Consider the following 24,380-nt stretch of genomic DNA (forward strand, 5'->3'; position numbering starts at 1 on the left):
TTGAAAAAAAACTCACTGGAAATCAAAAATATCGATACCAAAATTCCCAGTATCGCCTACCCCTACTGTTCTCTGAAAAACAACACAGATGGGACAAAATGTTGCGTTTACTGGTAAACTGGTAAACCTTGTGTCGATTTATGAGTGACTGCTATCTGTTACTCTGTCCTCTGTGACTGTCTACATCTAAACTAAGCTGCGCGGTGCAGGGAACAACTGTGATTGGCTCATGGAGGCACGTGATCAGAGAGTGGTTTACGGAGCTTTGGGAGAAAAAAAAAACGTTGCTACAGAGCGTTCTATGAACGGAATGAAGCATTTTAAATATCGCTCAATCACGTGAATTTGATCGTGGGAAGCCAAAATCGTGATCGTGATTAAAATTTGATTAATTGTGCAGCCCTAAATCCAATATTCTCTGTGGCCAGGGTATAAATTAATTTACCAAGGCAGCACAAATGCCTTGTTATCATCTTAAAGTAGTAAAGAACACTGGTCATCCCTGTTTCCCAGAAGCATCTTCAGGCTAATATGATCGTAAAAGCCATTTTCTTAAGGTTAAGAGGTGTTTTCCAAAGGCATCGAAACAGAAGGTGCTCTGAGAAATGATCTTAGATTATTGAGCGACTCCGACCCTCCTGGACGAGGCAAACAGAATCTTTAGAAGCTCTAGGAACCAGCAATACACGCTTTTTTTCAAGTTTTAATGTGCTTTTGTCATGTGCACTGGGTTTTTTTGTTAAGCAATGTTTAATGTAAAATAATAATAAAATAATAAAACTAACGCACACAAATTAATTTAGAGATTGATCTGCCAGTTTCTGTCAACATCATCCTCCTCTTCCTCTTTTCGCCTAATATATTTTAGGTCTTAGATTCTAGTTAAAATGATCATTTGTATACATATCTGTAAGAGCACAGTTGGAAGGAGCCTGAGATTCAAGAATGTCATTGCCAACGACTGCTTCACTGTATTTGCATATGACAGTAAAGAACTTAAGAAGATGAACACTCTTAACTTCTAAGATCAATCATTATCCAGCCCAGATTCTATAAAACATGCTTTTGAGTAACTTTAAGACGTTTATAAATGTAATGACTTGCATAGACTGAACCTTTTAGAGATTGTCCTTTGTATGTAAATTATGGGAAGGTATCTGCACTGTAATGTGCCTTTCTTTCCCTCCTTCCTTTTGTCTTGCTTTATATTTCCTCTTTTACTATGTGATTTTTTTTTTTTCCCCCTCATAGTGTCAAGAATGAAGTGTAGAAAATGTACCACTGTTTCACTGATGCATTTTTCTATTGTCATTCACACAGGTGGAGTATGTCGTAAAGTGTGACATGTCTGCCATACAGAAGGTTTTATACCGCCACATGCAGAGAGGTATCCTTCTCACTGACGGCTCAGAGAAAGACAAAAAGGTGAACATACTGAGACCAATGTGGCTTCATTGTATGTTTCTGCTTTTAGTGTGCGACACGCTGACGTACTGAGCTGTGTACCTTTTTAGAGCTATGAGTTTTTTAGGGTTTCCTGCTGACATCAGAAGGTCCCTGAGTTTTGTTGTATAACTGGAGTTGAATGAATGAAGAGTATATTGCAGCTTTTATTGAACTTCTGAAGCTAGATCAAGGCTTTTAGCCTTAGACTTGAAGCTTCAGTGTGTAACTTTTTGATATTAATGAACGTCCGTTACATTCAAGCCATTGCCAAATGAGTTGCTACAATGGTAATTAAGACTAGCATTGTAGCCGGGGTGGCAGAAACTACTACACTACTGCACTATAGCTTTAATTTAGTTTTCAGTGCAGGTTTTCTAAACCACCTGCACAGGGGTTGAGAGAAATGGCAGCGATATTATATGCTGTCATTGCAGGTTTAAACTAGCATGAAGACAAGTATCATTGTTTCGATCTGGCATTTATTGTTTTTCATTCATGTTATAATTTTCTCCAGGGCAAAGGAGGAGCAAAGACCCTGATGAACACTATCATGCAGCTGAAGAAGATCTGCAACCATCCATACATGTTCCAGCACATTGAGGTGAGCGCTGCTAACACCAGGATCACTGATACTGGCTGTTAAAAGCTTGTAAATACTGAGACAGGAAAATATAACACTGGTTTCCACTTCGGGCCCGATTTTCATGAAACTTGGTGGAAGGGTGTAGCATGGGCCAAGGAAGAACACATAACATTTGGGAGCGGATCCGAATCACAAGGAGGATCCACAAATATTTTTTCACTTCAGTTAACATTAGGAGATAGGGTGTTTGTGCTGCATTCATGTGGTGGCAGAATAATCGGAAAAATGAGTTCCTGACTGGGAAAATTCACACTGCATTAACATTGTGAGACAGGGCCTGCCTTGGCTTGCCTCGGAGAGGTACCCCCCATTTTTTCATCCAAATCTCTTGTTCAACTTTTTGTTCAAGGACTCACATCTGGGATGGTGTCTCACATTGTTTATGTTCTTGTTATAACTTTAAAACAAGTTTTGCATGAGAAAACATTTGTAAACGTAAAGATTTGAAGTAATAATCAGTCTGCCTTTACAGAAACAAAGTTCCTGGCTTAATTTTTAAGACGAGAGACTTGGGTTTGGAAGTCTATCCCCTGGACAGCCAAATTAAAATTGTAGATGCTAGTTCTTTCTTTAAAGAGATAACTGTTCTCTGTTGTAGGAATCTTTTGCTGAGCACTTGGGCTTTCAAAATGGTGTCATCAGTGGGTAAGTCAGCCAAAAACTAGTTTCCTTTACAGTTACACACTGTTGTGGTGTTAGCATCCAATGCTAGAAATCATAAGAAGTGACAGAATCCTGTATGTGTATGAACATAGCCTTCAAAGATGTATTATTTGTATGAGTTTAAACACTTATTTTTTTGTTATGAAGTGATTTGGTAACACTTCACTTTAACCGCCCCTATTTAGCATTAATAAGCACCATATAACATTTACTATTATACATTATTTTTTTAGGAAACACTAATAGTACATGTTTAAGTGTTTGTTAATGTACATTTTTATATATATATATATATATATATATATATATATATATATATATATATCATAACTTCTCCTATGAATACTTCTCTATGAAAACGTTTTTCACAACTGTGTTTTACTATATTATCTGTTTATAAACCATTCTTTACCAATAGGTGCCCACAGAAGGACTCATTGAAAACATTAATAAACACATATCTGCTTACAACTACATTATATTGTGTTATTAACCAGTTATTAATGTTTATATACTGCTTATAAATGCGAAATTAGAGGGGTTAACTCGATGGTCAGATGATGTTAACACAGCCCAGTAGTACCCTGATGATTGTGGCATAAAGAAGAGCCAAGTAACGGCACAAGTTGTGGCTCCCATTTATGTGTTCTACGTTGTTCTGAACATCCAATTAATACTTCAATCATTAACACTGGATTGTTTATAGAACACCAGCCGCTGACATCTATCCACTTGTTTTTCTTTTCTGAACAAACAAAAGGATTGACATTTATTAACAACACTGTGTGCAGTGTCATTTTCATGTTTTTTTTGTTTGACTTTGTGTTAAAGCAGTTACGCACCGGGCCGATAATCGGCCGTTGGACAGTCTGGCGAGGTCAGTGACTGGAGTCTGTTCGTTGTGTGTTCCGTGCCGTCATCCGTTGGAGGAGCTGTCTGCCTTCATTTTGGCCGACCTGACATGCTCAGTCGGAGACAGGGCAGTCAGGGCTCACCCGGAAATGGCAAGCGGGATGACCGTGACTAAGCCTCTCAAAATCTGACGAAAATCTTTTAAACTGACCTTTGTCGATCTGAAATGAAAACAGATTCAGCAACTGCATGGCCTATTTCTCGCTTAAAATGTTTTCAGAAACACGTTTCAACTATTTTAGTACAATATGAGATCGTGTTCTGAATGAGTCGCCAGTAATGGCCGTTCGAAAAATCCAAAATCCGGAAGCAGCAGCCAGACCCACGTGAAGCGTTCGTCCAATCAGCTGCCGGTTTTCATTTTTTGGGCAACAATACAGATTAGCGCCGCCTGCTGTTATGGAGATGTATTACGTCTCGTCGCTTTGGTGTTTTTTTTTCGAGGCACTTTTTTGACAAACTCAGCGAGACTGATCAGTACAACTGCGACCAACGGTCGGCCGTCTGGTTGGTGTGTAACTGCCTTTAAGCTCATTGAAGCAGTACAGTAATTAAATACCTAATGTGAGAATACGTTGTATAAATGTGAAAAGCCAGTGTGTCAGATAGTTGCTACATCTCTGCAGTACTAACTGGTACTTGGAAGCAAATGGTAGGGCTTTACCAAATAGCATTTTTTGAGCTACGAAGCTTCAATGCTTTTCAACAGCGAATATCTGAAGCTTCGTGGCGGCGACAGCGGCGGGAGAAACCAGCATTTCCGGCAGCTTTATTTATGGGAAAAGAGAGAAAATAAATGGCGATGAAGCGACTGCCTTGTTATTGCAGGACACAGTCGCCTGTTTTTTACCTTCAAAGTGTTTAAAACTTTTTTTACGGTAACGTTACGGGACTCGCACAACGCGACTAACAAGTCTGATAGCCGCTTAACATTACATGATTGTCCATTTGTTTTGTGTCCAGTTAGCAACTTCTACTTGTTCTACTCTTGTTTACTGGCAGAATACAGCCATTTGTAGCCTATAGCGCCGACTTCTGACGAAACTACGGTGTAGCCTAGTTTATTCCCTCAAAACCAGTTGATGGAAACACACCTATTTGCATTAATTTTTTTGCGAGATGTCAAAAGTTCGCCTAAAATTCGCTTGACAGTTGAATGGTAACACAACTACGGGCAGTGATGGCCTAAAGGTTAGAGAAGCGAGCTTGTGATCAGAAGATCCGGCAGGATCAATTTGGGTGGGTAACTGAGGTGCCCTCGAGCAAGGCTCTTAACCCCAACTGCGGCAGTGGAGCTACTCAGTGGCCACCAGATCAGACTGTGGTTGTGTGGGGCAGCTTCCAGGTGTGAATGTGTGTATATGTGATCAGGGTGTTCCTGCAACAGAGAGGTTACCTCTCAGTGAAACTTCCCTTAAAAAAATCAAAACACTGTTGTGCCAAAGTACAGCCTCACAGAGCTGCTAGCATGACTGTAGACTCTTGTTAAAGAAACAATACACCAAACAAATAGCGTCAGGGCATTATTGGCCAATTAGACCGTTAACCGCTGTCAAAATAGATGCCACTGAGGCTTTAAAGGTGCTGTAGGTAGGATTGTGAAGATCCAGGACTTAGCCAAAGAATTTTAACATTGACAACTTCTCAGTCCCTCCCCCCCCCCTTCTGCTAAAGCCCAAACGGTCTCCTAAACCCCTCCCCCCACAAGGGAGAATGAATGTGTGTGCATGAGCAGTGATTGACACGCAGTTAGACACCTCCCTCCCCCCCGCTCCTGGCCATGATTGGTGCATCTGAACAGGGAGCGGTGGATTTTTGCAAATCGCACTACAGGCTGTAGGTGGGGCCAGAGGAGCCATATTTTTTTTTTTTTAATTACCAGCTTCATATAGTTCTACTGGAACGTAGGGTCAGTTTCAGCAAATATGTATACGTATGATGAAGTTAGTTTTATAAGTCTTACCTACTGCATCTTTAATAATCAATATATTGGTAATAACAACTCATGTTTTGCCTCATTACCTCCACCCAGGCTTGATCTGTATCGAGCTTCTGGGAAGTTTGAGCTCCTAGATCGCATCCTGCCAAAGCTGCAGGCCACCAACCACAGAGTCCTGCTGTTCTGCCAAATGACCACTCTCATGACAATCTTGGAGGACTACTTTGGCTACCGAAACTTTCAGTATTTACGTCTTGACGGTAAGCTCACACCCCTACTTATGTTTTAAACATTTTCTGATCATCAAATCCACATGTGATTACATTTTAATGATGTGTATAATGTATAATAAATAATTATTAGAGGTATCCCAAACCGTATCGGTGCTGATCAGGACATATGTGAATGTACTTACCAGCTAAAATAAAGCAAAGTCCGATTCTTTACTGTACTCTACTGTGTTTTGGCTATATAAGCCGGCTGTTCTCTGGTTAAAGTGCTCTATGCATGCTCGATGCAAGCAGTCCGGTCTCACACCACCTTGCAGTAACTCGCAGTTTAGTGTGTTATGTGTGTTTTTTGGCAGTAAGTCAGGATTTTGAGAGAAGCTTATAAAATGCTGAAAGTGAAAGTCGGACGAACATTTTTAGTTTGAGGCGAAAAGTTTCAATCAATGAAATCACAAAAGTATTTCGGTCTACAACCCGAGAATGAAAGGAATAAAAAGAATAAGGGTATCATTTTGATAATCAGCTTTTACACCATCCACTCAGCACTTTCAGAAACGAGCTAAATTAAGAGACTTGTCTCAGATATGCATCTGAGGACTGTGAACTTCCTTAGTTAGCATAATTTAATCAGACATATAAACTGGGTGTCTAATTGTTTTGTGACATTTTAAACCCTGCTTAATTAAAGACACTACATGGTCTTTTCAGACACCTCTGAAAATGTTAAATTATTCAGAGATGAGGCACAGTATACGGGTGACACTTTGACTTTCAATACGCTTTAGATCATAAAGAATAAGAACAAGTTGCACTCTTTCCAAAGATAACTTGGCAGACTCTTCATTTCAAAAATGATCGTGCTTCGGTGTTTCAGGAACCACCAAGTCTGAGGACCGAGCGGCCCTGCTGAAGAAATTCAATGAGGAAGGATCTCAGTACTTCATCTTCCTGCTCAGCACCAGAGCCGGTGGCCTCGGCCTCAACCTGCAGGCTGCCGACACCGTCGTCATCTTTGACAGTGACTGGAACCCACACCAGGTACATCCATCCTGAGAGTTTATTATTATAACCTGTAAGGACAGTGTTTGTGCTCTCATTGTAAACGCTTGATTATAGAAAGCGTCCACTATGTTGTTTATAGTGTTGGCTGTTCTTGGTAGAAGACGCCAAAGCAGTTTAAAAGGGGTATTAACTAAAGGGTGTGTTATGTTTCCTCTTTTACATTGAGGCAGCTGATATGATCTGATATTTTCTCTTTCACCTGCTGATTGCAGGACCTTCAGGCGCAGGACCGGGCTCACCGCATCGGTCAGCAGAATGAGGTGCGTGTGCTTCGTCTCTGCACCGTCAACAGTGTGGAGGAGAAAATCTTGGCAGCTGCCAAATACAAACTCAACGTGGATCAGAAGGTCATCCAGGCGGGCATGTTCGACCAGAAGTCCTCGAGCCATGAGCGCCGTGCCTTCCTCCAGGCCATTTTAGAGACTGAGGAGCAGAATGAGGTACACTCTAAGTTGATAGTTTTATTTTATACCTTTTATTGTTTATCTTGGAAGTAAGACGAGGTATTTGTGCATGATTTGATATGTGTATATATGAATGTAGGAGGCCCTAAATAGATTTCTTCCCTCTAGGTAAATTATGGATACTGGTTTTGATTGAATTACTGCAGAGACCGCTCCTCAGCGACTTAACTATCCTTCCCTTATACTATCACATGTTTTTGTAATGCAATCTCAACTACTTATCTGTTATTTGATCAAATCTGTATGCTGTATGTGACTGATTTGTTTTGAACTGATCATGCGGGGCTTCTGTTTTCCTGAAACATTTATATTTGTCTTTTGATGTTCTTCCAAATGTAGGAAGAAGATGAGATACCCGATGATGAAACCCTCAACCAGATGATAGCCCGCAATGAAGACGAATTTGAGCTTTTCATGGTAAGAAAAGCACACATTTTGTGAGATCTAATCGACATTTAATTTGCAGAGTGAAACTCCAAAATAAAAGAAGAAATAATAGAGAATAAAGAAGAGAAGCTGACAGCTGGTTGTCTTACATCTACCCCCCAAAAAATTGTAGGTTGAGACCATTATTCAGGTTAAATGTCAATCATTTGTTCAGGCACCTTCAGACTTGGCAATAACTGTCCCCCAGATGCTTCTTCTTGCATAGTAAATGCCTGAAATGCCATGGATACAGGACTCACAGTCACCATGTCATACAGTTGACAGTTTGAAATGTCTGGTACATTTGTTCTGCGTCTCTGCTCAACTGCTAATTTGATAAACGCCAACTGACAGGGTGCAAGATATTAAATATTCATGAGCAACTGGAAGCCAGCCATATGACATGGTTGGCACCGAGTTGGTAACTTTGTCCAAATGAGTTATGCATAGCATAGCTTAAGAGCCTATGAGTGTAAGAACTGTGATTGGTCACCTTGGCTACGTAGCCTTCTCTTTTTCAGTAACATTCCTCTAACAAAGCCATCTCCACTGCAAACCCTTTGCTCACTGCAATCCCAGTTCTCTATCACAGTGAATGAAAGGACATGAACATGGCAGTAGTCTCCTATTAAGTGAGATCAAGTGCGATAGTCCCCCAGCTTGTAGTCTCGCTTTGCCAGACTCTCCTCCAAAACGCGCTGGAGGAGAGTCTGGCTACTCCACACAGCATTCGGGGATGGGAGGAAAATGTGCTCTGGGTTATTGGCATTTCTTTAAACCAATCACATACGTCTTGGGCGGTGCTAGGCACCGGAGAAAAGCCGCGGTGCCGCTGCAAAATAGGCTCGGAAGGAACTTGTTTTGGTAGAACGTGTGCACGTTCAAAGGTTGTTTTAGTCATGCAACAGAAAACTCAGATTGGACAGATAGCTAGCTGTCTGGATTTACCCTGCAGAGATCTGAGAAAAGGTTAACCATAGTCCTCATAAATCAACCAGAGTTTTTTGGAACGTCAAGGATATAGACTACCCAGCTTGTAACTATAGCTATGTATGTTAGTACATGTGAAGCCCACTGTCGCTCTATATCACAAAGTAAGTAAAATAATGTAAACACAGAACAGTAGAGATTATAATTAAAGCCCAATATGGCCTCATCATGTACGATACATCCATATAGTGATGTGGGTGTGATGTCAACGGGAGAAATCTACGAGACTGCCGTTAACCCCTTGATTCAGGTAGGAATCCATCTTAAGGATTCCATTTATGTGGTATAACCTAAAAGAACCAAGAATTGTGTCACTATCTGTGCTTCGACCTGAGGTGTCTTTTCTTCTCTGTAGCGCATGGACATGGACCGCCGCCGGGAGGAAGCCCGGAACCCAAAGCGCAAGCCTCGTCTCATGGAGGAGGACGAGTTGCCTTCTTGGATCATCAGAGACGAGGCTGAGATCGAACGGCTCACGTATGAAGAGGAGGAGGAGAAGATGTTCGGCCGAGGGTCACGCTGTCGTCGGGATGTGGACTACAGCGACACGCTGACTGAAAAACAGTGGCTACGGGTAAAGTCTGAGTATTTATATCAATCTTTGACATTGATATTGTTATTCAACTGCAGTTCATGGTGGTGTTATTATTTATTAACCCTAATAGTAATGAAAGAGCAAACCACAGTGGCTGCAGAACTGTTGAAAAAGTGTTTCTTTTCCACTTCTTCACTGCAAAAGTTATATAAATATTGTTTAATATATTGACCGATTTGATTTGCATGAACTCTCCACACCTGTTGGAACACTACACTTTTTTTTTTAGTTATTATTAATTCGGTGTACACTACAGTCTATTACTACTAATATGTAATCCCATTGTTTATTTTCAAGGCTGCCACTGCAACCTGCCCTTTAATTTATTTTGTCTGAAAAAAAGAATCGTTTTTCTTTTGTATTTTATTCATGTTCACATTACCAATTCATAAATCAGGGTTTATAATCGATCCAAAGAAGAAGTTTTCTTACAACACATGGTTTATTTCAACTGACTGGACTGATACAACATGTGTTTATAGAACAGGACATGTACTGGTTGTTTATACACTACAGTATAAAAAACAATGCAATGCACATCTGTTGGCTTAAAGCCAAAGTATTTCCAAGCTACCGAGGAGGCATTACTTTTGGCCACTAAAGTTTTCCTCTGTTATTTCGTCGTCTCCCAGAGCAACACTCATTTTCTTACTTTTGTGTTCGTTTTGCTCCACTGGCTCCCTTCGCTCTCTCTTTAGGTCCTTTCTTTTCTTTCGCTTTGTTTTGTTGTCTCTGTCTATTTATTCACTGATTTATGGTTCTGCGGAGGCTCCACGCAGCTGATGTTTATACTTGTGCGCTGGTGTGTGCGTCGAAAAGGCATGTGTGTGTGTGTGGGGAGTGTGTGGTAGAGCGAGGAAGAAGTGAGAGAGTGACAGCGATTTTCTTCGGAGTGAGTAGCGACTCTAGAGTCATAGTGAGAGAAACAAAGTGTCTCCCCTGTTCTTTGTGACCACGGTGGGAAATCTGTAGCAGGAAAAGTTAACCCTCTCCTTGATTTCATGTTGTTTATGGAGAAGGAGAACCAGGAAATGAGTCGGGGGGAAATACAACGCTACTGGACTGAATGTAACACAACGTTCTATTGAGTTTCGCCTCTTGTTGCTTCTATACTCTTTGGGTACATGTCGGGCGGGATGCAACGCTTCACAAATAAAACAAAATATCGCATAATTATCGCGAAACTTTCGGTATAATATCGCGCAACGTGATATCGCAATAACGATATTTAGTCGATATATCTTGTACCCCTAATTAATACATCATCATTTAATAGTTGATTTATATTTTGTGTAAATAATCCGAATCTTCAAAGTAACTAAAGCTGTCAAATTAATGAAGTGCAGGAATAAGTACAATATTTGCCTCCAAAATGTAGTGGAGTAGAAGTATAAAGTACCATTAAAAACGAAATACTCAAGTAAAACATACTTAGTACTTAGTTACATTCCACCACTGGCAGTACTGTAATCCAAGTTGACAATATGAGGTTTTTTTGTTTGTTTTTTTACAACAAACTAGTACATAAAAAAAATAATATATATTTATCCAGTTTAGCCAGTTTATTTTAGTCTGATGCTAATGGTGCCCAATCACTCACACCAAATAGATATACATTGACACACTCTCAGACCTGGCAGATCCATTTTATTGACTGTAGCTCAGGTGTTTCTCAGAAAACGAGAACAGTACAACGAAACTGAGGTGACAGTATGTTGCAAGTATTAGCTGTAGTTCTGAGAGGCTCTAATTAAAAGAAAAAAATGTGAGAGACCTGTAGACACTGCTGAAGATATAAATGTATACATATCTAAAAACATACTGCAATGGTTTGTGATAATTGTACATTTCACACAAATGTCAGTGATCCTACAATTCCATGTCATATGTGGGTAAGTTAAATTGATTGAGGATCAACTCTGTCTTTGCTCTGGCTTTTCTCCTCTCCAGGCCATTGAGGATGGAAACCTGGAAGAGATGGAGGAGGAGATCCGGCTGAAAAAGCGCAAACGCAAAAGACGCCAGGACAAAGACTCGTCAAGCAGAGACGACGGGGGCTCTAAGGCCAAGAAGAAACGTGGGCGTCCACCAGCTGAGAAACACTCCCCCAACCCCCCGAAACTCACCAAGCAAATGAACACCATCATCGACACGGTCATCAACTACAGAGATGGGTAAGCAAACATATGCACACCTTGTTAGGTGTCAAATCAACGTCCTTACAACTTCCAGCATCATTATAGTGATTGTGCATTGGGCTTTGAGGGTGTTCAACATTTTTCTGAGAACAAAGCAGTACTGTTGGCTGAACACATTCTGTGTAGACACTGATGGAGGTCTAAAAATATTACTGTTGTGCTGGTGAATTGCGTCTTTTGCTACATGGACAGTAGAGATGAGGAGTAACACCTACTTTAGACCTGGGGATGATGTGTAGAAAGACTCAGAGTTGTAGGCATCACTGCTGTAGCACATCACTTGTAAACCTGCGTATAGCACAGTAATGTATGTAAAATTCAATTTTTAGGTGCCTTTGCATCATCTGGTAGAATTGGCTATATGTTAAAATTAAGGCTATAATCTACAACTAAATTTTGTCCAGTTTAAACAGACGGCTCTGGGTTTTGCCTCCAACAACAAACGGACACTTTGAAAAATAAAGACGAGAATTAAAGCTACAAGCCTTTAAAACAATGAATTCAATTTTACTTTCATAAATATCCATTAAAACTAGAACCGCCGGGCTTTTTAGAGTATTAGAGGGGAAGCTGAGGAGAGTATTTGTGTAGTCTACAGTATACTGTTGTTTTTTTCTGCTCATGTGCAAAATCATAAGTATGTGTGTCTCTTTCTCTCTCATATTCACCGATTCATTAAACGTGTATTTGTGTTCCCATTACTCAAATATTTACTGGCTGACTAGTATGCCGAAGCTTTTTCCAGGAAACTACTACCAGCCTTTCCAGAAGTCAAATTCTTTCCTCTCCTAGTTGATTGTTGTTCACCCCAGAGCATCTCAATCATAGCTCTGGCACTCCTCTCACTTCACTAGACTGGGACAGAGTTTGAAATTTCCATTCCCGGACTTTAGGACTTAAATTTGCTTCCTGGAAGTTATTAAATTCATAATGTCTTTAGTGGAACGAGGCATCAGTCTAGGCTCTGTTTCCTCCGGAGGGATTAACACTAGAACCGTCTTAGCCCACGACATTTACGTCGATAAAACAAAACTGAATTATTCCGTCATTGGGTTTCCCTCCTGACTTGACTTTTTCTAAATACTGTGCATGCCTATATTGTCATAATGATAGAATAACGTTTAGAAAACCAAATAGATGTACTTTTACAAAAAAAACAAATTGTAGTTTGTAGTAAAGTTGGTGTGGATGTGCGCAATCAGATGGAAGGGGGCGCTGTCTGTTGAAGACTTTGTATTTACCGGTAACTGAACTGACCGACAAACAGCACAAATAACTGGATCATTACTGTATCGGGGGGCAACTGAAAATATTTGTTGTTAAACTGCTAAGTTTTGTGTGGGTTCAAGCTGTTAGACAAGCTGCCTGGGTGTGTATGGTGTGTGTTCTTGATTCTGTAGAGATGGAGAGTGCTGGCTCGATAAAGGGTAACTACTGTTTTTCTCAACCCGGACCCTATTTTCCTATGTTTTTGTGTCTTAGTGACTGATGGGAACAACAATCTTTGAAATTGGTCTGGTATTAAGCAAGATCGCTGCAGTCGTCAGCAGTGATGCCTTAGTACTTGATACTTGTAACGCGTTACTCTAATCTGACCACTTTTTTCAGTAACGAGTAATCTAACGCGTTACTATTTCCAAACCAGTAATCAGATTAAAGTTACTTATCCAAGTCACTGTGCGTTACTATTTTTGTCATTTTCCTTAGTAAAAATATAGATTTTTGCTTTCTTCTTGAGTCTTGGGAAGTGAAGTCACGTATGCGACAAGTCACGTTTTCAGCATGAGGACAGTTCAGGTTTACAGCATGTGGACAGGTCACGTGTACCACGCAGCGACACAAACGTAAAAAACAATGGAGGGAGGAGAGAGATGCGGTTTTCTAGCTGGAAATACAGTCACTATTTTGAGTTTGTGTCAGCTAAAGACGGCAATATTAAGGTTCGTTGTTGCTGGTGGCGACAAAGTGCTATCTAGCTACAAAAACACTACGTCAAATTTGAAGAAACATTTGGAGTCGCAGCACTGCAGTCAAACTTACAGAGCAAGTCCCACCAGGTGGTGCGAAGCAGAGAGCAGGAGGTCCCCCACCACCCAAACAACAAAAGCTGGACTTCGGTGCAAAACCAGTAAGTGGGGGAGAGTTGAAGAAGTTGATCGGGCAGTATGTTGTAGCGGAAATGCTGCCCTTAAACACGGTTGACTCGCTCTCTTTCGTGCCATAATAAACAAGATCCCTACTACTGGCCATGCCGAGCTGCCTCACAGTAAACCGGTTGTCATTTTTATGTTGAGGCTGTGGGGGTGTTGTCGGCAGTTGCTGAATGTAACTAATAAAGTAACTTGTAATCTAACTTTGTTACTTTTAAAATCAAGTAATCTGTAAAGTAACTAAGTTACTTTTAAAATCAAGTAATCTGTAAAGTAACTAAGAAGCAACACTGGTCGTCAGAGGCGAAACAAGCTTCAATGTAAGTTAAAAGGGCAATTGTCCAGCTTGTATTTACCTTAACAAAAGCTCTTGCGTTGCCACTGACAGCCTGCTCTGAAGGGATCCTTTCCATAATGTTGTCAGACACTTAGAATAAGAATCTGAGCCTGTAAGTGACAAAACAACACTTTTGGGAAGGTAAATACAAACTGGACAATTGCCCTATTAACTTACATTGTAGCTTGTTTCGCCGCTGCCGACTGCGGCGATCTTGCTTAATACTGGACCAATGTCAAAGATTGTTGTTTCCATCAGTCACTTAGACACAAAAACATAGGGAAATATGGTCCAGGTTGAAAAAAACAGTAGTTACCCTTTAATGGCCCATCAGCCCAAACAAAAGGATACGGACGCTCTTGGGCATCTGAGTGTCCGGCAGTTCTAGTGTTAAGGTGTACAGTACGTACATATAAAGTATGTTACACACAGATGTTAACGCGGTTTTGAAACTAGTTGTTTCACCGTCTTTCTGTCGGTAGCCATTAGAAGATTTGAAGCCTTCATGGTCACATTTCCATTCATTCCAGTGTCTTTCACAGAAGTAAACAATTGGGTCTGTTCCCAGAGGTTCCCGTTGCCATAACGCTGGGCTGAGAGGCATCACACTTAATACATCAAAGATGTAGAAACCCATTTTGAACATACCATCCACCTTTGTGATTTCAGCACAGTTTACACAGTTGATCTAAGCTCACATCACGTTTCAAAGTCAGAGGCACCGCAGTGGGGTAATTGTACAATATCCAAGTCATCTGGGAACAGCAGCGTTGAGATCAAGCTGAACTACCTTACCTTTTTTTTTTTTATTATTTGATATATTTAGTAAACTAAACTTCTGTATGTATGAAAACAGGTAATGGCAATAAAATAGTATATAAATAACCAATAAAAATAAAATAAATATAGCCTTAATGCAGTATAAAGATATTTCTCAAAACACCGCGCAGGCCTGTTTGAACTTCAACCGTAATGTTACCTGAAAACAGCGTGCAGTTCTTTTTTTAGCAAGTTTGCTTTATTTGCAAAGTTGACACATGACTGATGTACTGTTCCTCTTTGACACGAACCATTTCTTCAGTGTCTGATTCTGTTGAGCCTGAGGCCATTGTCAATGTACAGTTGCTAAGTTAACTCTTGTTACGCTCCCGTGTTACGTGACCAGAGTGCAGCCCGGTGCAGCCTTTGTGGTTAGAAAATCTCGTTTGATCATATCTCGTGATTTACTCGTGCATGTAAAGGGCATGTCTAACAATGTTTGATGTACAATACATGAAAGCTCTTTTCCCAACGAGTATGAAGTCTATACATTAAAATGAATACATAGAGCCACAACAACTCTATCTGCTTTTGTGTTTTATTCAACGTCCTGCTCCATGAGCTTTTTTGTTGTTATTTTATCAATGATTTAGTTGCCTTATTGCAATTCTTTCCATTTGCTCAGTTTCTTGAGGTTTTCCTCCCTGTTTGAAACAGCCAACCTGGCCCCAAGCATAAACACTTAATTATGAATTGTGCTGCATTATTCAACTTTATAAATAAAACAAAACAATAATATAACGTAGCAAACAAAATTGCAATTAATGCACCAAGGAAAACAAGGAGTCTCTCGCTTTTAAATGCTGCTTGTGAACTCTGATCAAACTGTAAAACTAGGCAGTGCTGATCAAATGTGAATTGAGATTCTGCTGCCTATTTCTCGCCTCAAATGTTTTCAGAAACATATTTTAGTAAAAAATGAGTGACCAAGTCCAGCCGAACCCAAGCAATGGCCTGTCATGTGTGTGTGTGGTGGGTGTGTGAGAGAGTGTGTGGGTGAGTGGGTGGTATACTGTCCTGGAAATAATTTTCTTTTGTTGTAGATTCAAATGGAGGCAGCCCATATTTTTTTACATTCATAAGACCTGACTTTGAATATTGAAAACTGGACACATAACTTTCTGGAGAGGTAAAAGGTACCATAAAGGTACATTGTGTAGTGTTTTAAGTATTTTCTTAGCTAAAATCAATGTCTTCATTCATAAATATGTCCTCATTGGTGTAAAATGACCTCTGCCAATGATCTGACTTATCCTCGTAAGCGAAGAATTTCTTATCTGTATTTACATTGGACGGGCAAGTCCAAGGAGGCTTCCATGTCGTTCCGCCATTTTGAAAAACCATAATCGCGGAGAGGGACGTAAAGGCACTAGCCTACCTGTCTAGCTAATCCACAACGCGTTTTCGTTCCGAGCCAGCGTCACGTGACTGAAACCAGCTGAAACGGAGAAGGAGATCAGTGAGAGCCGCTTGTCACTGCCCCAAGCAAATTTGAAAGCCTGCACTGCACTTTAGTTCATAATGGAGGATCATACTTATGCCGAGCTACAGGAGAAGGAATCCTCGTCGCCAAAAAAAGCGAAAATTGGAAGACATGTTGTCATAGCTTCTTGGTACATAACGGCTACCGTAGTTGCAACACGAGGCGCTAGAGAGCACTATTCATTTAAATGCAAACTACAATTTCACCGCTAGATGGGAGAAATTCCTACACAGTGTACCTTTTTAAGTAATGATCTGCTTGCAAATAGGGTTACTTATGATTTGTAATTATTTTGTGTTACCAGGTCAGGAAGACAACTAAGTGAGGTCTTCGTCCAGTTACCATCTAGGAAGGAGCTCCCAGAATATTACGAGCTGATCAGAAAACCTGTGGACTTCAAAAAGATCAAAGTATGTCAACTGTGATGACCCAGCAGTTATTGTGGATGAACAATAGGATGATGATGATGATAAGTGGGATCAAAGAGCAGATTTTTAAAAGATGAAGGGCATCTTTAGCATGCTGTGTAGTAGAGGTGTTGAAATTAATCCAATAATCGATGCATCGAATCGTGGATATGGACAATGCTATATATGCTCGATAATCGGCCGGGCCATAATCGATTATTTCTGTTTACAGTTTAATGTATGCCTAACAACCTTTCTGTTTACATATTCTGTTATGTTTTGCACATTCAGGAAGTGCCATGTGCTCAGTGCTGTAGTTTTATGTATCCAATTGATTTAGTATTAGAGCACTGCAGAATGTTTTGTTTTTGAAGCTTGAAAAGCTATGAATTAAATATCCTATATGGCTTTAATAGAAAAATGTATTTGATGCATCGAGATATCGAATTGAATCGCTGACATTACTAATCGTAATCGAATCAGGAGATCAGTGAAGATTCACACCTCTACTGTGTAGTCTTAGGGCGGGGAAGAAACATTAAATTCAACAATTCGTTGATTCATTGAGTAGCGGATTGTCAAAAAATGATATATTGATTAATCGTTTCAGTCATTTTCTTTTTTTTTTTTAAGCAAAATTCCTGCTTCTCTGGCTCCAGCTTCTCAAATGTGAATGTTTGCTGGTTTTATTGGTCTAAATTATTTTCTGACATTTTAATCAAATACTCGAGGAAATAATCAACAGATTACCAATAATAACAATAACCGTTGCTGCCCTAATCAACTTCATGAAAGATTTACATCATTTTTGAGTCTCAAGAATGTAAGGGAAAGCATTGAATATCATTTGAGAGAGATGAGTGTGAATCAGTCTGATATTTTTCCGTCAACAGGATCGTGTGAGAAACCATAAATACAGGAGTGTGGTAGACCTGGAGAGGGACGTGATGCTGCTTTGTCACAACGCCCAGACCTTCAACCTGGAGGGATCCCAGGTCAGAACCCCCCTTCATGTGGAACTGAAGTTTCTCCAATTGACTTCCTAATTTTGTTTCTGTGTTTAGCCATGTGTAATGGGGTTCCAGAAGTGGCGCCGAAACATTACATTTCTCAGTCAATGCCATTTTTGATAATCTAACAAATGTTTTTTCATCGAGAAAAAACTCCAAACCCTCTCTGCTTTTAGCTTTTCTGATATGAATATTAAGTACTTTTTCTGTATACTATAACTACAAACTGAATATCTTCAGGTTTTAGATTGTCGACAAGACATTTGAAGGCATCAGCTTCACGATGTTGATAGTGATTTGACATGCGACAAAGCATGTTCCTACACATAGCCACCAGCCCTTTTGATTGCCGTTTTTCACAATTTTCTGTCATTTTATGGACAAAATAATAACTATACTGTAGTTAATCAAAAACATAGTTGTTTGTTTTCTCGAGTGATTTATCTCCCAAGGACACTGCTCCATTGCACATGGTGTGACACCCATAGCATATGCTCTTCCTCTGTTCTATCCTTTTTGTTATTTTTCTGGAAAAGCTTGGCTTAGTCCTTAAACCTTTTTTTTTTAAAGATCTTTTGTGCACTTGTGTTTACCAAAAGGTAGCATGTAATGCATTACACCAACACAAAGACACAGAGGCAAAAAACAGAGACCGAGCTAGACAGAGCTCTGTTTCATTGCTTTTTTAAGGAAATAGTCAATTGTGTATTTCATTCCAGTTCTGAATTTCTTGTGGTCAAAAAGTAGGTATAGCCATTAATAATCAATGCTATTAATTCTGTTTGTAACACCACACCCACCAGTTTTACTCTTCTCCCATGTCTCTCTCCATTAATGCTTACTCTCTCCTCTCCTTTTATTACGTCTTCCCACATCCACCTTTTGTCCAGCAGGTTCTTCTCTCCCATATTCCCAGTAATACATGTTCTCCATGCTGTTCGAGGAAGTGTAATATCATCAGCTCTTCTTTTTTCATCCCACCACAGATATACGAGGACTCCATTGTCCTTCAGTCTGTGTTTAAGAGTGCCAGGCAGAAGATTGCCAAGGATGAAGAGAGTGAAGATGACAGCGATGAGGATGATGATGACGAGGATGAGTCAGAGGCTGAGGGTAAGACGCACCATTTATAGGGCATGCATATGAATACACACACACACACACACACACACACACACACACACACACACACACACACACACACACACACACTCTCATTTAAATTCTACATTATAAACCCAGTGAACGCTGCTCTGGTTTGAGATTCACTTTGCCATCATTCCAGAAGGAGCAGTATGGGCTACTGTAGCACAGAAGAAAATATTATAATAAGATCATGTAAAAGAAAGGAAATGAACACAATTGCATATTCATTCTTGGACGATTAAACTGTTTGGAAAAGTAAAAAAATAATAATAATATTTAAGTAGAAATACAGTGACTGAAAGTTACAAATGAAAACAAGTATTTTGAACAATTGACATTAGGGCTGCAACTTATTATTATTATTATGATTATTGTCACATTTATGTGAATCAGAATCCGCTTTATTGGCCAGGTTTGCGTAGCCATCAAGGAATTTGACTCCGGTAATCTTTGCTCTCAAAGTACAACATTTAACATATTAAGAATAAAAACAGAGATGACGGTAAGAATATAAAAAATAATGTACAGTATAACAATACAATAGAATTTACAATTTTACAAAAAATATACAAAAGAGAGGGAAGGAATAGTGCAATATCGGTCAATAAACTGAGATTTTAGGATTTAAATATGAGTACAGTGGAAGGCAGATCAGTGCAATGGTAATATATTAATAACAATATTGTAATTGTAGGATTGAAATAGACATGAGGTAGATGAGCAGAACAGTGGTGGTTGACTTTGTTCAGTGTGAGGGTGGGGGCTATTTCTGAGTGTTCAACAGAATGACTGCTTGGGGAAAGAAACTGTCTCTGTGTCGGCTGATTTTGGTGAACAGTGCCCTGTATCGCCTACCAGAGGCAAAGAGGTTGAACAGTTTGTGACCGGGATGTGAGGGGTCTGCAGAGAATCACCATTTACCAGAGCTCAAGTTATCAAGTTGTTTATTCTGACCAACAGTCCAGAACACAGAGATATTCACTTACTCGGATATAAAACGGAAAAAAAATAATCTTTTATTTGAGAAGCTGATAGTTTTTTTTAATCACTCTTTCTTTCTCCTTGTGCTTAATTCAGCCAAGTCTGTGCGGGTTAAGATCAAGCTGAGTAAGGAGCCGCGCAGCACCGACAAAGGCAAAAAGAGGCAAAGCCGAGGGAAGGCCAAGCCGGTCGTCAGCGACGACGACAGCGACGAAGACCTGGATGACAATGTAGGTCGTTCACCTTCACTGCATTATACTGGATTGTTAATACAAAAACGACACCGGGAAGTTAATGTTAATGGTTAGTGTTAATGGTAGAATTCTGAATTGGCAAATGAGAAAATTAAATTCTTATGGGAAAGACACTGACCAAAAATGACAGCTATTAAATATATTTTATGTTATTGGCAACCACAGCTTTGGAAATCTTACATTAGCAGCTCATCCCTTATCATGGAACATGAGAAATAGCATGCTGAGGGCTGTTAACAATATTTCATCCATAGTCCTGTTGTTTTCCTTCCAGCCATCAAATTAGCAGCTGTTTCACACCTGGAATGCCAGGTGCAGGTTATTAATTGCGGAAGAAAAACCGAAAAGAGCAGTATTCTTGGTCATCCCAAATATTTACTGTGAAAGAAAAGAAATTAAATTAAATCAGGCTTTCTACCATATAATCTCTATACGAGAGCTTATATTGATGATTCAAATAGTGTTTTGGAGAAACGCACACATCAGTTTCACAACTCTAAGTAATAAAGTTTAGGTTTGAAGCGTGGGAATTGAGAAAAATCCACTCCTTTCACCGAGAAAAGTAACTGCAGGAACTCTGTTCTTTGGCCCTGTTTTGTTTTTGAAAACTGCCATATTCACTGAAACCGATGCCTCCCACAAATTCGACATTAGTGCAATTAAGGCTGCAACTAAGGGTTATTTTAGTTAGTTCATGTTAATGTAGCTGCTTACTTTTCACATAGATGTATAAATGTAAGTGAAGCACATCAAGTGGCCTCATCAGACATGCGAGCCTCTATCCTCTGAATCAGAGCGGAGAGGGACCTTCAACAGGTGGAGCATTGAGTAAATAATACAGCACGAACTTACAACACTTTCCATGAACTAGAAACCACCGTACGACATGCTACGCTCAATGGTGTTTTAAGCCCCCAACGTCTCCTTCCAGGCAGCGCTGCGACCGTTGACTTCAAGGCACCTAACCCTAACCTTAACCCTAACCATAACCATTGCCTAATCGACTTCAAGGCAGCGCTGCGGCCGTTGACTTCAAGGCTCCTAACCATAAACATTGCCTAATCCTAGTGCTTCCAGGCAGCGCTGCCTGGAAGGAGACGTTGGGGGCTTAAAACACCGATAAACACATGCAACACAGAATGATTTCAGCTAGATGTAAACAAGAGGAAAACGTCTACAAATGAATTCAAATGTATCCAGGGAATCTACCATGTTGGGTTGTATGTCATTGAATATTATATTATGAAGCCATCTCTCAGTCAGGACTTGATTTTACTGTATTACACATATATAAAATAGAGCAGCATAAAATATAGGTATACAATATAAAATATAAAATAGTACTTAGGTAGGTTTGGGGGACAACCTAACTCAGGGCTGTTTTGGGTTTGAATCCTCGCTAACACAGAAGTATAAATCCAGCTTAAGAGCATGACAAATAATTAATTAATAACAAAATAATTTAATTGATACTTTAATATGAGATCTATAGGGATCAGACACTGATCAATATTTGCCATCAGTGGGCAGCTGGAGGCAGGTTTTTATTCACGCCAACAGCAGGGTGTTTGAGGTTAATGTAAACAGCTCGGCCAATATAAGACCTTCACCAGAGCGTAGCCAAAAGCCATGTTACTCTGTAAATACACATGTAGTGATTGATTTCCTCAGCTGTCTATCAGTCACCGTGGTAACTGCCTTTGTGTGCAGTGTGCTCAAAGAAAATTCTTGCTGCTACTTGACCGCAGATTTCAAAAATGGACTTTTCTCCCTTCGCCTTTTTTAAACGTTCTCTCCTCTGCCTCTTTCAGCCTTTAAATCTCCCTCTCTCTTAATGCCTTTTATCTCTTCCTTTCTGCAGGATCAGTCGGACAAGAGCGACGACGACTGACCAAAGCAGGATATTGTTTAAAGCACTTATAAACAAAAAAGGACAATATCTTCCATCACCGTTGTTTGGGTTCATATTCTGTATTTTTTTTATTTTGACTCCATTTGTCCTCTTTGCCTGTTTGTAGTCCGTTTTGTTGTAACTTTCTCCTACCAGCTTGAAAATGTATTACTAGTAATCAGTAAGCTACACAGCAATACCAATCTGCTCATATTCCTGTTTTTAAGACAATTTTTTAGTATATTTTTTAACTCTGTGCTTTAAAAAAAAAAACAATTTAAATTCTGTATGAAAAAGGAAGAAAAAAAAGATTTGGTCATGCTGTACTCGCTTTTGCTTGATTTGTACTTGCTTGCACTTTTAGAAAAAGAAATATAGATATTCAAATTTTAAATGTGTTTTAAACACACACACACACACACACACACACACACACACACACACACACACACACACACACACACACACACACACACACACATACAGTATATATAAGCCAAGGACATCCAAGTTAATTTGGAGAGCCACTGTTGATAAAGAAAAGGCAATCAATCAAGTTTTAATTTTTGGATTCATCACCTTGTGCAGTGCCAAATGTTAGAGAAATTTGATTGTTAGCTAAACCCCTCCCCCCAACCAGCGATTGTCTAGTCATAGCCTAGCAACCATAACTAGTCAAGTTTTATATTTCCCCACTGGAGAAACTGTAGTAAGAGTGATACTAAGTCTAGTCTAAACTAGTCTGGAGTGTGGTGGCTTTTCAAAACTTAAAATCTATCAAACAGAAAGTTTATCTGCTTTAACGTAAGCAACAAATGTTTGATTGTCCTGCTTAAACAATGCTACACAAATACAATGTTATTCATCATCATCATTATTAACACATACTGAAGCTAAAGTTCCTTCCAACTAATGGAGCTAACTAGCATAATTAGCTAGCTAGCTAGCGACAGCTGATTGAATCTGCCAGCGTCAATTGCCATTTCAGCTAAATCGATGGTCGCCAGCAAGAAATAAGAAGCCTGCTTTTATCTGAAATAAAGGACTCCATTATTTAAAAATATACTTAGAATTTCAATATTAAATCTGCCACCGTTTTTATTGAAGACTGCAAGAATGGAAAGCTTGACAGACGTAGCAACAGTAACCACAAGGGGCGGGGCTTAGCAAACTCAATAATGAAATGATGAATATATATATATATATATATATATATATATATATATATATATATATATATATATATATATATATATATATATATAATCTCTTACAGCCCGATGACTTACCGACACTTTCGAGTGGCCATAAATGCTGAATGCTTTTTTTGTATTAACAGAAATGTAACCTTACATTATGTAGGCGGCACATTATTTAGGTAAAGTCCACGTGTTTCATGTATCCTTCCCTGTAATGCTTTCAGGTTGTCGTGTATCAGAGCAGAATCTTTGTTAATTTTCTCTCGCAGAAAGGACCATTTGGATTATTTGGATTTTTGAAACTGGATGCTTTAGGCTGCAGATTCATGGGGAAGCACCTTGTCCTGTTGAAAAAAAAAACATCTATCGTGGCTAAAAGGAGCTTTTTAAAGTGTCTGAAAACATGTCGCTCCTGTTGCAAACAGACCAGTTTTAGCTGGATTATTACAGACTATTAAAGACGGTAAACAACAGAAAATATTACAAAGAAAAACGTATTCTGGGATTAAACATTTTGCTTTGAATGACACATTGAATATAACAGTATATTTTGATTTATTTGGATTGAGGTGTTTGTGTTCCTGTATTAGTTTTGAGCCCTCATTTTGTTGGTTTATATGTCGTTTGTTGCATGAACTCTTTTGGCAATTTACTGTGTACATGCAGATATATATCATTTTTTGTTTGTGTAACGTGCTCGCCGACTCTCAATAAGTGTAACTTAATCTTTGCTTTCTTTGCACAGTGTCTTTGTGGTTGTATTTCATAGCCCAGGGCAAATAAAATCTCACTGATTTTCAGCACAAAATACATTTTCTTGTTTATTCTTTCCACTGGGAACCATTTCTACCTGTTCGTGTTTTGCTATTTAATCTGTAAAGCCATTTGATTCAGTTGACCTTGTTCTATTGTCCCTGCTAATTGCCTTAGCAAATGTTCTTTTGCAAAAGATCTAAGTAGATAAAACATACAGACTTCCTGTTTCAGGTCTATCTAATCTACTTTAAATCACACGTGTACCACTGACTTTCCCTTCCATGTCTGTCAAAACAAATTACATTATTCAAATGATTATTTGAGTTGTTGGCCTTAAAAAAAAATTAAGAAGAATGAAATATGCAATGCGCCTTCACAC

At 39.4% G+C, this 24,380-nt stretch overlaps 1 protein-coding gene across 4 annotated transcripts in view; it reads left to right on the forward strand.

Moving 5' to 3' along the window:
• smarca2 (SWI/SNF related BAF chromatin remodeling complex subunit ATPase 2) overlaps positions 1-24,053 on the forward strand; it is a 58,211-nt gene extending 34,158 nt beyond the window's left edge. For all 4 annotated transcript variants that reach the window (XM_078251401.1, XM_078251400.1, XM_078251402.1 and 1 more), the window contains 14 exons: positions 1,321-1,425; positions 1,961-2,047; positions 2,688-2,734; positions 5,697-5,863; positions 6,708-6,871; positions 7,108-7,335; positions 7,699-7,776; positions 9,131-9,349; positions 11,321-11,544; positions 16,662-16,767; positions 17,658-17,759; positions 18,761-18,887; positions 19,998-20,131; positions 22,017-24,053. In XM_078251401.1, coding sequence (XP_078107527.1) covers positions 1,321-1,425; positions 1,961-2,047; positions 2,688-2,734; positions 5,697-5,863; positions 6,708-6,871; positions 7,108-7,335; positions 7,699-7,776; positions 9,131-9,349; positions 11,321-11,544; positions 16,662-16,767; positions 17,658-17,759; positions 18,761-18,887; positions 19,998-20,131; positions 22,017-22,046 — 1,818 coding nt within the window. In that variant the 3' untranslated portion in view covers positions 22,047-24,053. The remainder of the gene's footprint in view (positions 1-1,320; positions 1,426-1,960; positions 2,048-2,687; positions 2,735-5,696; positions 5,864-6,707; positions 6,872-7,107; positions 7,336-7,698; positions 7,777-9,130; positions 9,350-11,320; positions 11,545-16,661; positions 16,768-17,657; positions 17,760-18,760; positions 18,888-19,997; positions 20,132-22,016) is intronic.
• The last annotated feature ends 327 nt before the right edge of the window (positions 24,054-24,380 follow it).

This window comes from Sander vitreus, chromosome 5, assembly GCF_031162955.1.
Source record: "Sander vitreus isolate 19-12246 chromosome 5, sanVit1, whole genome shotgun sequence".
Taxonomy (NCBI): domain Eukaryota; kingdom Metazoa; phylum Chordata; class Actinopteri; order Perciformes; family Percidae; genus Sander; species Sander vitreus.